General features: G+C 37.2%; 1 protein-coding gene across 1 annotated transcript in view; it reads left to right on the forward strand.

The window, feature by feature from the left end:
- luzp2 (leucine zipper protein 2) overlaps positions 1-16,563 on the forward strand; it is a 151,296-nt gene that overhangs the window by 98,407 nt on the left and 36,326 nt on the right. Inside the window, exon 5 of the mRNA XM_080042739.1 lies at positions 3,258-3,320. Coding sequence (XP_079898865.1) covers positions 3,258-3,320 — 63 coding nt within the window. The remainder of the gene's footprint in view (positions 1-3,257; positions 3,321-16,563) is intronic.

A 16,563-nucleotide genomic window follows, 5' to 3' on the forward strand; every position in this document is an offset into this window, starting at 1 on the left:
AGGTGTGCTAGTATAAACACAAACTCACATTAAAAATCATTGTAGCTAGCCGTGGAGGTGTTGTGTTATCAAAATGTGTGGTGACACTGGTGCCCTTTCTTACTCTATTGTATACATGCAATTGTCTATTTTTTTTAAAAGGGAGCTTTTCAATTGTGCAGTGTGAACAATGTCCGAAGTTTGCAATGACAAACCGATTGAGACATATACTGTATGGATCTGTATTAATGTTAGTCTTTGTGGAGGTAGTATGTTATTGTATCGTATTGAGTCTATAGGAAGTGATATAAGTTCTATGCATAGTCACAAGGTTTAATATGCACCATGACATTACAATCAATAATCAAACCATTCACTGTGAGATAAATAATCGTCAAGTAACCTTTCACATGACATTCTTGCAATCTTCCTTAGACCAGTGGTGAGTCCCAGTTGCTGGGTTTTATTGTTTTAGTTTGACATTTATGTTCTGTTAAATGGTATTTATCACCCCCACTGAGATCCGAGATTAAAAAGAGCAGCTCTGAGGCATTCAAATGCTACAGACATTCAGAAAGGAACAGAGAAATTATGTATCTGGTTTACAATCATCATGCCGATGTAATATTCAGTGGGAAAACAGAACAAAATCTTCATAGAGAATCAACTAGGAAACACCAAAAGCACCGACGATGCAGATACGACATCAAAAAAGTTTAAGATGCCAATTGTCGTGGGCAATGAGATCTGAGCCAATATCTGGGTATATCTAGATTGTTTTTTTTATAAACATACATGTTGGTTATTTCCGCAGATCAGAAGTTGTCATTAACATGTTCCTTTTTTTATAAATAATTGGTTTAGAATCCTGAATCTGAAATATGTTAAATCATTTAAGTGCCGTAACTTGCAAATATTAGTGAATAAAACACAAAGATATTCAAATTACAGTGATTATAGAAAAAGCAACCTGGCTCTTTGGATAACAATGTCAGTCTTACAGTCACTGAACTGGCGTAAGATTTGGTAAAGATATTGGTAGCTTAGGTCAAAATTGTAATTAGTCCTATACTTGCTGTTAGCATTAAGGTCAAATAATAAGGGTTAGGGTTAGGGTTGAATAATTGTCCATGAAAACTGTTCTAGATGCATTTTCTGTTGATTTAGTTATCGGTGAATTGACCAATTAATTGCTCAAAACATCATATAGTTACATATTTCAAGCAAAATTATCTCCACATCCAAGATTCATTTAGTCCAACATCTGGCCGATGTTTGTGGCTTCAAAATACTTGAAACAATCAAAAAAATAGTAGCGTTTAGCATACTGAATATGTAATGTACACAAGCTGTTAGTCTTTGGTGCCCTTTTTTCACTCCTTTTGACTTAAAACCCAATTGCTGAAGCACACAATTTTTTTTTAACCCTTCCCTGGGGCTTTGGCCATATCTGAAAGCTTAAACATGAACCTTGATGTTATCACACTATAATTTGTAATGTGAGTCAACCCGTGAGGCTTAGTTTACAGTACCCTGGTGTGCATACCTGGTATGGGGTCACCAGACCCATGAATCTCTTCCGCTTAGTGATCTGGACTATCTTGATGACCCCTCTCAAGGACACAATGCTTAAAAACAACCCTTTCCAAATGGAAAAAATGAAGTAAAAGACAAAACATTGACCTATCTATCTCTCTCTCACACCCACAGAGAAAATTCAGTCTTTTAAATACTAGGTTGCCCATGGCAGCAGCAGTTCTGCCTTCTGCACTTTGTGTTTGAATCTCTGTCTCGCTGCTGAACACAAGCCAGAGGCCTGCACCAGCAAGACATGCTGAGCTCATGATAAAAAGGATTGCGATAAACAAAGATATCACTCTGGCATGATAAGCATATGGGCTATTAAATAAGGCACACAGTGGAAAATAGGAAATAGCACCCTGCAGGAATAAATGCCTCGGCGTATATCACACGTGCTGCAATCACAGATTTTTGGAAGGAACATTTCTGGACACTTGTTATCAACTAACTTTGTAAAACATATTCAATTTGAAAAATATAATATTTTTAGGTTTTTATCAGAGTTAAAAAGTCTTTAAGGCTTGATGGGTGGCCTGTTGAAACTGTTTCCTCACAGCAAGTGGTCCTCTGTGCCACTATCAGTTTATAATTAACAGTGTTCATTAATTGTAGTCACAATATACTGCATGAATTTAAACTTTCCAACGCTGCTTATGCTTGTTGAATTAAAAACAGCAAATCAAATGCATACACAGTTTTTTTTTTACTTTTACTGGCATTATTATAACCCTTTAGTGCACTGAACTTCTATTGCTGCTTCAATTTTCCTTTGTATTTAATGACATTAATTAGCAAAGTAAATGCTGCATCAGGACGTTCCTTCTTCCTGCTTTAAATGTGTCTTTAAAGGGTTTTTACTATTCTCTGGGGGCAGTGACGGTTACTGAACATGACCTAGGATGGTATCATGCTCTGCTTTGGGATGTGAGACAGCTGGTGTGGTATAGTTTAACGTTCCCCTTGGTGCTAGAAAGTGGGGGAAAAGTGACTTAATTTGAAAAAAGCAAAGAAAAAGAAATTGAAATTCTATATGTTTACTAAGTTGAAATGATAAGTGTATTATTGTTTTCTTAATGTCAACCGATTCCTTGAAAATACAAAATCAACAGTCAACTGATACTACTAACAAGTGTGTATGAAAAGCTTGATGTATGCTATTCCTCTGATTTTTTTTCTATCGATTACGATGAAAATCTATGGCACGAACATGTCAATGGGCCACACTGCTGTATGGCATGCTCCTTCTTAACTGTGAATGTGAGTGCTTGAGTAGTTGATCTAGTGCCTCAGAGGCTACATATCCGCTGCTATAAATTGTTTATTAATCCTGGGCTGAAATTAGACCTTAAAAATACACTCTTGCTATTTGAGTAGTATTTGCTAAAAAGGAGTAGATAAACATCTCTTCAGTAGTAACTAATGGGATTGTGGTGAGTGTCACAGACAGTCTTGCTAGCAGGCTTTGTTTGTTTTGGTATTTTCATGGGATTTGTTGTCAATAACGGAAAGCATGCCTGTTTTGTCCGAATATTGGAGGACAGCAAATCAGATATCGACTGACATGGCCTTGTATACGGAATGAATGGGAATATACTTAAATCCACAACAGTCATTAAATATGCTCACTGACTTGGAAACATTAAAATAATAAAGTGAATTAAATATGACCATCTTTATTTTGTCCTTTCTATCTTCAGATAAAGTTTCTCAAAGTGGAGATGGAGAAAAAAACTAAAATCATCAAGGATTTACAGCAGGAGGTGAGTCATCAAAGTTTAATTTGAGGCTGGTTTGAATCTCACACACACACACACACACCCACACACACACACACACACACACACACACACACACACACACACACACACACTGAAATCCTGGATCCAGCATCATTAATCCTCAATGTATGCCTTCAGGAGGTATATATGTGTGCATGAAGGCAGAATTCCCCCTAATTTACTGATCACAAACCCACCTCCCCTCCCTTTACTGTTTCAGTTTAATTTAATGGCTGTGGAAGGCTGCTTTCAATGAAAAGTGGAAGCTGGCATGAATATATCTATTTTAGAGACTACTGTGTGTATACTGCCTTTGATCATGGATTGTGATCGTGACTGTTGTTGTTAAGAAATTGGTCTCCCTTATTCTATCTCTTCTGAAATGGCTTTCCCTCAGCATGATTGTTGGACATTGTTGCAAAAGTGTTCATCTAAAAAGAAAAAATGTTTTCCTTTACTTTGATTCTGAGAGGCTGACCCCAAAATCTGACATTTAGTTCTTATGCCTTAATGCCTGGGGGAAGGGGAAAGTTCTGCTGGCATATACCATTGCAGCCGTACTGAAAATATATGCCACCGCATTATCTACTATGTTGCTTGTTATCTAGAAAAAAAAAAAAATAATAAACATGTGAAAATATGTGAATAGATTTCTCTAATGTAGATGAAACATTGAAAATGTAACAACACATGTATCTCAGGTAGCATTTCAATTTAAATTAATCTGTGAACGTTATGTCTCTAATTTGTTCTTGCACACCTAACTCTGTTGGGGGTAATCAGAGGTAAATGTACGAGACATGTATGAGACACTTCTGTAATCAATCAAGTGATTTTCACAGTGGGAGGTTGCACATGTTGGCAATATTGTGAAGTACTGTATATCTATATATATATATATATATATATTATACACTTTTCGGTTCTATTATACACCATATTATATGGTCCTAGTGGTCCCTAATACGTTTTTCTTGCTGAAAAAAACTTTCAGATAATTTATTGTACTATGCTGAAGTTCAGCTAATCTCACAATGGCCTATTTTTTTAAAAAGAGCTGCAGCTCCCCTCGTAAATATACAATCTTTGGGCTCCCCCCGCCCCCTGTCCGGAAGCGAAGCCAGATACGCCTCGCCCTCTGTCTGTCAGGGCCGTGGACCAATAAGAAATAGGGGTGTGGGCTGCACAGTGGAAGCTTCTGGCTTTCCAGTTTGTGAGGTCAGAAAAGGGGAAAATTCTGACTGGACTATATTGGGGGGAGGGGTGGGGGTTTCAGAAAGGGGGAGAGTGAGAACAGGAGAGATTGTTATTTTTTTAAATATTTTGGCAGTCTCTAGGCACACCGTGGACCCATGGATATGTTAGAACACATTTAAAAAGTGCATTTAGCATAATATGTGACCTTTAATGGCCCACAAAGGAGGCCATGATTGGACTTTGTAATTAACAATTTGATTCAAGTCCTTTACTCTTAAACAACATATTGATTTAGAAATAGAACAACATCAAGACAAGGAAGCATGACAATGATCGTGACTGCGATGTCTGTCACACACGGCTCAGTTTTCTGCTCAACCTCATTACCATAAGTTAATCTTCGATGCACACACTATTCTTTCCAAAACAAAGAGCTGGCATATAATGCCGCCAACAGTTTGACCTGAATTAGAATAAGCTAATCTGTAATTTGTAATATTACGGTGAAAAAATTAAATTACAGTTTGGTGAAAGTGCCATGTAAATGCTTTAACACACCATCTCAGGCCGCATTGAGGTAAGTTACTGGAATTGGATCTGCAGGCAGGAGGATGGGCAAAGAGCAAGATTAAAAACAAAAAGCACCTTTTACAGACTTAGTGTTACATTGTTGACATTTTGAAATTGGCCTTTTTCCCTTCCAGATCTACATTTCCTGTGGGAAAAAATGCCTCTCCGGGTTTCAGGGCCTTTATAATACTTTAAAAAAGGGATATTTTGTGGTCAACAGAAGTCTGGGTAGTTCTGTAACATCAGTGACGCTTGTGCCATTTAAGCCGTGGCTACATGCAGAGAATCACGAGAAACATTGTCCTGCATCTGTAATACTTACACTACATACAAGATGTATTTTATGCAGACACTCAAAGGTCATACTTGCTTATCATTTTTACTACCTCAGTCTACTCTCCTCAGTGTTTGCTCTCAACTCTTGCATTTTAGAAGGACAGTCACATACTGAAATTCAAACGTAATGACATACATTATATGTGATTGACCTCCAAATAGCTTACCATAACCTCAAACAGGCTTTTTTTCTGGTGGTGAAAGTAACGGCACATTAATATCATTACATTTGCCATACTTTATAGATCATTTACTATTGTTATCATTTATTATAGCCCGGTAAAGACATAAAAACATTGAGCCGCGTTAAAAAACTGTTTCCACCATAGCAGATACAATTGTGAATATCACAACAGTATCTACAGTACAGTACAGTACAGTACAGTACAGTGTTTTTATTTTTTTTAGAACTGTTGATTCCACTTGATAGTAATTTTCTTGGCTGCCGTTTGTGTGCTATGGTTTGTGGTGCAGTTAACGTTGAATTAGACTGAGACTTCTAATATCATGTCAACTAAATATAGTAAACAACTCTGACTGTAAATGATAACCTTCATGAAGACAGGATTTATTTTCAGTACTGTTCTGTTAGACTGATACACCTAGCTAAAACGTGTGAATATATGCTGTATTGCTCTAATACAACAATGATTTTATTCAGAGTTGTGGCTCCGAGTGCTAACATCTTTAAAGCTAAAGTTATCCTTTGTATACGCCAGCATTAGTTGTTAAAGTGTGTTTTTATGATGCACATCACTGAATTTTGGTGTGGTGTCAGCTTTACGACTGCAATTGACTGTTAAGTCATTATCAATGATTTGCTTTCAGGGCTTATTATGAGTAATTTGAGGGAGAATGATTTACAGACTGACTTGGATCTTGCTGGGAATCATCAGGTTCTCACAGAGCATTGTTATCTAAAGCTTTGCCACACGGCTAGATAGCTGCTGATGCTGACATGCTTTTGTTCAATCTAAAATTACTTCCTGTCTATGTCTGATTATTTTTCACGTCTTCCTGATATAATTTGGTTGTCTAAACGGCTGAAGAAAAGAATGCATCGGGGGTATTTTGTCGATTTACCTGTGATATACCCTTACTGGGAATTTTTTTTTAATAAAAATGAAGTAGGCAGAAAATGGAAATCAACTTAATGACTATAATGAACAGGCCTAAAACTGTATATTTAACCACTGAAGAGGCTTAATAATATACTCTTGCAAATGATGCATTGTTTTCTTATTTTATTTAATAAGCTTATTGTTTCATAACAATTAAACTTCTTATTTTCTGCCTGCCTATCTGTTTGACTGGCAGTATTATTATTAATGTAGATAGCATTAACTTGGAATGAAGTTGGTACAATTTAAAATACAATTTAAAAAATAAATAAAAAATTGCTATGATGTAGCCAGGCTTCATTCTGACTAGTTGTATTATTAGGTAGTAAATACATTTTCTATGAAAAGAAAAAGGAAATAATAACCCACACCACACTTAACTGCATGGTATTACTGCCCTGCATCCTGACTCCTCCACCAGTATCTTACTCAACAACTGAATAGCCACTGTATTAAAACCAAGAGGCTCTCAACGCCATCATGACTCTATCAGGACAAATTTCACACATGTGATCAGTGACATGCAATAAGATCCAAAATGAAGGTTTATGTAAAATGGGGTGAGACGTGACACGACATGGGATGTCAGTTTTTACACTGAACAGACAAGGGATGAACAGCCTGATCGATTGCACTCACATATCTGAGACAGCAGGCTTTACTTGTTACATAAGCGCAATGGTGGACTTGAAATCCAGCAAGACTGACGATGTTTATCCTATTTAAGGTGTAGTTAGATGGTGATGATAGATTAAATAGATTAAACTGCAGGAAATGGTTATAGACGTTCAAAGTTACCTCTATTTGAATGTACTGCATTTTTAAATGCAATGCATCCATTACAGTACTGACTGCAATTCATGCAATGCACGAATGGTATACAGCAGTGATTCCTTAATTAGTTTCATCTTGTGACCCTTTAAAACAATGAACAATTTACAGAGAAATATACAATTCCCAGATTGATTTATTGGAATCTTTTAGATGATGTCAATTATATCACAACTCCAAACATTGCTTTGCAATCCATTGTAAGAATTACAATTGGTAAGAATTTTAACTACATGGCTAAATTATGTAAAGTGTGTAAATCAAGTGTTTTGAGACCTAAACTAAAAAAAAAATCAAACTAAAACTGTTCCCTATGTTGTCCCCAAAAGAAAGTGGAAATATATCAGTGAAACTCAAACAGATTATGTTTTTGTGCCTGAAAAGACTGAGCATGTACCTTAAAGTAAATTAAATTATGTGGATGTAATGATTATCTTCCTCCACCTTCAGTTGTGTAATGTTGTGTTGTCCCCTGTTCAGCCTTTGAACAGTTAGCAAGCAGACAGTCAAGCTAAAGGTACAGGTACATCTAATTTTGTATTGTATGCAAGATGTAGTAACACTAAACTGCATATAACAGCTACACATAAACAGTTGATTCTGCCTGAAGACCAGGCGTTGTAATACTATGGGCATTTCTGTTTAACACAAATACATATGATGTGCCTTAGGTTGCTTTGGCAATATGCTAATATGGCACACATTGTAAATTCGACACCAGAATCAAAACAGCTGAAATTAGACTATAAAGTAGATGCTTGAGCCAGATGAGCACAAAACCAACCTAGACGGAAAGTACAACGAGCAGCTTCACGAGTTTAACCCAACAAGAAAAGTTGAACTGCCTAATAACTGTCAATCACACATCAGAGACAAAACCCAGGTGGGTGCACTGTCACTCACAATCTGGCATGCATAGCAACCAAGAAATAAAGATGAAATACCAACCCAATCAACTCATTTTTTGTTAGAAATAGAAGAATATAAGAGTTTCCCGCACATATTCAAAGCAAAATCAATTATACTGTATATGTTACTGTATCTTGTTGGAAATTTCCTTTTGTTAGCTGGAATTGAATGCAGACGTGTCCAAATGAGCAGGCACCCTGCTTATTAAGAGCACAACCTGTTTCTAGGTGTTAATTGTTCACATAATTATTTTATATTTATCTCACATTACAAGCAGTGGGCATGTAATTACGGTTTTCTGACATCATGCTCATTTCCCACAATTTTTAGCACCAAAACAACTCTGATCTCACCACTCACCGCATGCAGCATTGATTCTCATTGGAGAGCTAAGCGTTCAATCAAATGTGGCTCGGGTGAGCCAGCGGTTACAAAGGATATCGTTTGCTAATTTATATCAACTACAAAAAAGAGGCCCTTTGTTTAAATAAATACTATACCAGTTTTGCTTCTCTTGAGCAGGGTAGAAACAAGAGAAATGTCTTTGTTGGAATCATGGAAACATTATTCATTGTGTGCTGCATTAAATAAATTAGTCTCAAGTTAAAGCAGAAATACGGAGTCAGTGTCTGCTTCCCTGATATACACAGGAGGCTAGGTCCATATGGAGAAGCACTGCATAAAAGCATTGCAGAAATCAATTCTGAAAGATACATAAGAACATAAGTGAATTTCTCCTGATTTATTAAATCAGTAAATATGCTTAACTGTAGATATATCTTAGGTCTATACTGATTCTGTTTAGGGTTGAATGATTAATCAATTTCAAATTAAATCGTAAATTGAAAAAGGGCTTCAATTGGGATCTACATTATGCAGGCCATCTAAGTCACAAGGTTTTACAACTTCCTGCTGTCCTCTTTATCTGACATATGCTCACCAATCAGAAGTGGCCCAGGGCGACTGTGTCGCATCAACAACAAACATGTAAAACATGAGAAAAACATGGGAACATTTTAAATATACATTTTTTACACAAATTTTACATGGTTTGAAATGACAGTTTACAAGATAAATTGATATTCAGTATATTTTAAACAGCATTTTTGTGATATGGGTTTGTATGGAAACTGCATAATTTATAGAAGAGGCTGCTGTGTCCAATGTTTTCTGGCATTGTTGTTTGTTGATTCATTATCAACAGGACTGCTAATGCAAGGCATGACATCAGGATGACTAACTTTTTTTATTTATTTTTATTAACCTTTATTTATACAGGTAAAATCCCATTGAGACCCAGGGTCTCATTTACAAGAGAGACCTGTTCAGGTAGGCATCAGCAGCAACACAAAGTTACAGACTAACTAAACATACAGGAGACACAACACAGAACACAAACGGTAAAATAACGCAGTACAAAGGGCAAAGAATAAGTTAAGTACAAGTTAAGTTATGTACAAGTGCAGACCCCCACGGACTGTCTCAACAGCCTTCCTACTAGCAGTCTAAAATCCCCTAAAGAAATAAAACTGGACAGCTTCAGCCTCTGCTGGAGCTTGTTCCAGGTTGCAGGCGCAGCGTAGGAAAATGCCTTCTTGCCCAGTTCAGTACGGACTGACGGGATGGCAAATGAGATGAAATCCAGGGACCGGAGGCTGTGATCGGACTGTTTCCGTGCCAGATACATTGACAAATAAGAGGGGAGCAGTCCGATAATAGATTTATAGATAAAAAGATACCAGTGAGTGGTTCTACGCATGGAAAGTGAAGACCAGTTTGTGAGAGAGTACAATGTACAGTGATGTGTGAGGGGTTTACAATCAGTTATGAATGTCAAGGCCCCGTGATATGCGGCATCCAGCAGTTGCAGGGAGTGAGCAGAGGCATTCATATATACAAAATCCAGCATTGTGAACTTTGTGAACTGCTCCATATTTAATTCTGTAAAGTTGTATTGTTTAAGTAAGGCCTTATTAAATCCTTGTTTGAAAACCAAACATATGGTCTTTCATGGCTATATAGAATTCAAATCATGAAGTACAGTAAATCTGCTCTAGCTTGTCTGTAATTCAATCTGGTGTGGCAGTTAAACCTTAAAGAATGACAGAATATGTTGGTTGAGTGTCTCATACCAAGAGGAGGGCGTATTCCATCTGGGAGTCAGAGGGTGGCTTGTATTAAATCTTCATTTCCTTAAAACTATGCCAAAGTGCTCTAATATGCAAAAAGACTAATTGCAGTTATCGTCTGTGATGTAGCCAATAAAGAAATCTTCTTTTATTTACAGGTTATATTTCTTGCTTCAAGAATTCACACTTAGTATTGTCATAGCCTGAGATTTTAGAGCATTTAGATGACTATTATTCCATATACAATACGTCATAACTGTACATTCAAATATAGACATTACATTGATGTAGGAATGATTGTTAAATGTAACCCAGACATTTGAACCCAGGCTTATCAATTTTAGTCTCTCTTTCAGCTGTTTGTCTAGACGTCTTTTGACACCTTGTAAATCATCAATAAAGTGCTTGCTAAGATGTATAGTCAGATATCCCTACAGGAGGACATAGCCATTTTGCTGCCGTACAACCTATTTTAGTGAGGGTTTTAGCAAGGGTTACATATTCTGTTGCGTTTTACAAGCCATCAGAAAGCTATGAATCATATCGACCCTCCATTCCACAGTAAAAGCTAAGTAACAATCAGCCACAAAGTTACCGCCGCCATCAACAAGAGATACTTCTCTCTGGGCTTTGCATCGACTTGAAGTGAAAAATCGTACTTCCTCATCTGCAGTGTTGGGATGTGCATCGGGGTAAATCAGCAACCTGTTGGTAACTCCTGCATTTATGCATAAGTCTTTGTAGTTCTTCTAGAAGTGGAATTTGTCAGTGTGTCAGTCACTTCCCACATTGTTTTTCACTCACTTCTACATTTTCACTCTGTGCGGTTTCATCAATACTGGTGCTGAACTCAAATCAAAGAAGAACTTGTCTGAAAGTGGTGAAGCCAGACCACATGTGTTCAGAGGGCTGGTGTCATGCTGTCACTTAGTCGCGTTACTTTGTTCCTCACAGCCTGCCATGGATATTGATTTCTGGCCCTTAGCTTCCAAGCAAGTGACCCTTTCCCTTTGATATTCAGCTGTGACAATATAAAGTGGATGGTCTATTTTTTACAGAAACATATCCAAGTGTGACTTTAGACATGTCTTTCAGATGTTTTATTGTTCTTGTTTCTTTTTTACTTTATTGGAGCTAGAGGTTGTTTGAAAAAACGATCCAGTTACATGACATTCAATTTCAAAATGTATTGACACCATGAGACAGTGCTTAAACATCAGGGAATAGCTTTAGACAAGAAAAACAAAGCCTAAGGCCAAAGAAGTAGTTTTATTAAAAGTTTCATGGGAATACACTTATTACACTACAGATAGACTTTAGACTTTAGACTTTATTGTCCCCAAGGGGAAATTCTTTTCCACTTCACAGTACATTTAAGGGCCGCACGCCGACAGACAATAGACAGATGGACAACAAACACAACAAAATAAACATACATACAGGATATATAAACAGAGTGGGACTGGGGTGTTTTATCTTGGTCTTCTGTTAAGTGTTGCTATGGCTGCAGATACCAGGCTTTTGCCATAGCGAGCCCTCCGGCACAACAGGGACCTGTACCTGCGTCCTGAGGGCATAATGGTGAAGTGGCAGTTGAGTGGGTGTGTGTTGCCCTGTGCTATTGTAAATGCGATGCGTGCGATGGCCTTGACATTGAGCTCTGACAGTGTGGGTGTGGGGAGACCGATTAATTTGGCAGCTATGTTTGTGACACGTGTAAGTTTGACCCGGTTTTTGACAGTGAGCATGTTAAAGAAGCAGGTGGAACAGGAGAGCAGAATGGGTTGGACAATACTTTGATATAACAGAAGTGAGTGATGTCGCAGCAGAGCATGCGCCAAGCGTCCTTGCTTCCTGATTCTGGACAACAAACGTTTAGATTAACTTTGACCACATGCATTTTGTTCCATCTTAACTCTGAGGTGCAGAGAGTGTGAAGTAAGGTTGTGATGTATTCAATTTGAAGAAGTATCAATATTTCAATGGATTCTTCATATGTCACAGTTGTAGCGCTTAATTTCATTTCTCCGATCATTCACTCTCACCAATTGAGGCTCCTCTGGCATAATTTCCATTTGATTTATCAGATTGTCCTGTCGTTTTGGATTTGGCCCCGAAAAAAAGACAAGAAAGGAAAATTAATTAAATGACCAGAAAAGATAAATGTTCAGGTGGGTGGGTTAGTGAAGAGAAAGGCTGCAGTGCTGTTATTATCCTGGCAGTATTTCAAGCTATACTTCATATGGAACATTCGAGCTCTTCTTTGAAACGCAAGGCCTTCCCGATTTCCCCCGGAGGTTCAATAGAGTTCATATTATCTGTTTCCTTCGGATAGCCTGCAACATTGCCAAACATCCTACACAAATGCTCAACATCGATTTGATGAGAAATTGGGGAAGGCAATATCCATAAAGAAACACTGAGCTGGCACATGTGGTCATCAAAGCAAAATCTAATGTTTAATAATAATAATAACCATTGCTGACTGACAATTACAGTACCTTAGATATTTCTGCAAAATACTTTGTTCGGTATTCTGTGCAGTATAAAGAACATTCTGTACTAGGCAATGTTAACTCAGAGGCAGTGGTAGAGCCGGAAGTGTTCAAGCAGCGAAAGTGCAATGTAAAACATTTACAAGCACATGTCCCGAGCTGAATACCACCTAAGTGAGTATTAAAAGTAAGATTGCTCAAAATTAAGAATACAATACCCCTGTGAGTTGAATGCTATTAGGCCTATGTATTATTGAATTTGTATTACTGCTGCATGCATGTGTTTGTATCATTTTAATGTTATACTTGGGTGGGGCACTTATACAGCTACTGTTGGGTAGTTTCATTTATAGGAATGCCTCATGAGCTCATACGTTGTGCATGTAAAATCTTAATCCATAAACAAAGTAATAGGTCAAACTGACAAATAAATGTTATGGAGTAAAAATAACAATATTACCATCTGAAAGGAAGTGAAGCAGAAGTAAAGTAGTATGAAGAGAAGTATTCAAATTGTGAGTGAGTGAGTGAGTGAGTGAGTGAGTGAGTGAGTGAGTGAGTGAGTGAGTTAAAATCAATATTTATATCATGAATTACAGCAGTTTGGGTTTTCCAATATTCTTTTCACATTAACGCTTTCTCTTGGCAGGTTCATCAGATAAGAACATTAGGAGTCCAATACCTTCTTAAAGATAAATGAGTACGCTGACAGGGATGGGGAAATCTTACAACCACTAGACTTCCATGTTTCCAGTATACAATGATTATACTGTATGCATATGATTATGTGTCAGAACAATGAAACAGTGATGAGAAAGCAATCTTTTCGCCTATGCATAATCCTCCCTTTGACCTCAAGAGTCCTTAAGAAACTGCCAAGATCTGTTCGGCTCAAGTTGCCAAATGCCTTGTAAGATGTCTGGGGGGTATGTCATATTTAATGGCTTATCCACTGCGAACGTTTGCTTTGCTAATGCCAGTAATGTATATCAGATGTGTTCGACAGCTACATAACTGTCTAACTTGTGCAAGCCCACAATTTTCTTGCAACTTGAGTCTCTTGTTGATGATTAATATGACAGGGACTGTCAAAAAGGCAGGCCGTAAATTGTATTTTTATTGTTTTATATAAATGCATTTTTATTAGGAAGACCAAGATACAGTGGGGGAATCTATTTAATAAGCGATAAAGTGTCTTAAGCTGCTATGCATAAATTACAGTTTCTAATTATTAGAAAAAATGGAGACACAACGAACAGATTTCCCAAGCATTATTTATTGGTAATTATTCATACACTTTATGACTTTAATAGATAAGCTGACATTGAATTTAAAGCCACGTTTCTGTTTTCATCCAAGTCCATTCTTCTTGATCCAAAGCCCTTTTCTATGCTCATTTAACACAGATCACTATAAAACCAGTTGAAATGATTTTGAAAATAGTTGCTGCTCAATTTCCATTGCTACAGAAAGAACGTTTATCTTTGACAATGGGTGACTCAATGACTTTCAACCCGTCTTTTGATTTATCTCAAAATAAACTACACGCAGATCTCTGACACAGGAAAAAAAGGTGCAATGCTTCAACAACTAGTGTTTAGAAGACTCTGATGTCTAATTTATTCCAATGCTTTGACAACTGAATATTTTCCTTTTCATGATTATGCCATAGGAGCAATAATCAAAGGGGACACATGCATAAAGAAGGCACAACAAAAGGACTTTGTTGTTCATTTCAAAACTACTTTAAATAGTCTATAATGAAAGTATCTCCCTTTGGTAGCCCCGGTGGCTCAACATTAATTGTTTCAATGTCCATTATTAGTGACGTATAGAAAGCTTGAATGACATGACGCCAGATAACATCACTCCCCCCAAAAAAAGCTGTTTTCTTTCAGCATTTTCCATCGAGCCAAGAATGATCTGACACTTCAAGGTCTCACTGAACGTAGATTGCTGTCTGAAGGCTGAACAGGTAAAGGTTCACAGATGTGCGTAGGGAAGCTGAATGAATTTTGATGGCTTAGGTATTGTAGGAAGTAAACAAATTGAAGAAAAATACAATCTCTAAAATGACAAGCAGGTGTAGCAAGTACCTGCACTCATGTGGACCAATCTATCAGTAGATATGTACAAACTATACAGATTGTATGTACAAACATCAAGCGAAGAGTATTGTAGTGAGTTTGGAATGAAGCCCATCAGTCAGATGCTATGTACTGCTCTCATTTCCTTCTCCTCTAAGGATGATTGGCATTATCAATGATGCCATTGGGAAGTTAAAGCATGCATTGAACCTTTTGTAACAAAATGTATCTGAGAAAAGTGTGTTTAATCTTGAAATATTTTGTTAATTGTTGCTTTGATTGACTTCCATCTGAAACAATGGTCTGTGTGGGCCTTTTATTAACATCAACAAGGAAGTCCTTTATTTGTAATTGAGTGAGTTAAGCTGTTAACGCAGGGATACAACAGAAACATCTTGTCAGTTAGTTGTTTTTGTCATTACAATGAAGGCTATTGACCTTTTAAGCTGAACAATGTTGTGACAACAGTCCTCCGCTTGTACACACTCCAAAGTGGTGTCAGGCAAAGTGTGCAACATGGCAAGTGTGGCTCTACTTGTTAAAAGTAAAAATGTCAACTCTAACTTGCATCACACTTTTGATAGATTATTAAAACGTAGTTGCAGAAGGGACTAGGCTGCATCTGGGGGATTTATCTCTTCAGTATAACACTCAAAATATAATTTATTTAGGAAAAACTGTACATGAATATAGTAGAGTTAATCCACTTAATCCACCGCTTTTCCATTGATAATTCACCCATTCACACTCACACGTAGGGTGCTGGCTAATCATAGGAAATAGTTTGTGGTCGAGTTCCCAAGGGAACTGTGAATTTTCGACAGAAGGAGGTAGGGACCGGACCACCAACAGTGTGATCAGTGAACACCCTGCTCTTACTGAGTCACTGAACCTCCCAATCAGAACCAGTGTTATTAAGAGTTTGCTTTTGACACCTCACAATAAAGCTAAAAGGATCCAAAACTGATGTGTTTTGAGAAGTTTGGAAGTTGACCTAGATGGACAGTTAATATCAACCCGCTGGTGCTGTCAACACATCAGCACTAAGTAATGAGTGAAATTTACTCTGAGTTGAGTCAAATAGACATTTTGTGAGTGCTGGAGTCTTTTAGATGGCCATGCATTTGAGTATTTAAGTTTTTTATTATAAATTTTTATATATTATTTGATATAAATTTACCTAATTATTCACCTCTGCAATTAAGCAGAAGAGAATACTGTATAATTAAAACCCATAACATAACCAAAAGATACCAGTTGTCATTCATTCCTTTGAGTGAGTTTTAGTCAAAGTGTCTCCGCACTACTCATGGATCAATGATAAAACCCTGTGACAGACCGAGGGATTGATTTTCCACAATTTATGTGTGTGCTTTTAGATTATTTTCATAAATGGAAAATATAAGGAATATGTAAATGTATGTTCAGGTCCACAGATTGGCAGCACCGTGAGAATAACGTTAAGACATATGTGGCTCACTTTGTTGCATTTTGCATAATGCGCTGTGACATATAAGCTCTAGAGGATCTCATTTTCACTCTGAGTATGT

Source organism: Ammodytes marinus (genome assembly GCF_949987685.1).
Source record: "Ammodytes marinus genome assembly, chromosome: 1".
In the NCBI taxonomy this organism is placed as follows: Eukaryota; Metazoa; Chordata; class Actinopteri; order Uranoscopiformes; family Ammodytidae; genus Ammodytes; species Ammodytes marinus.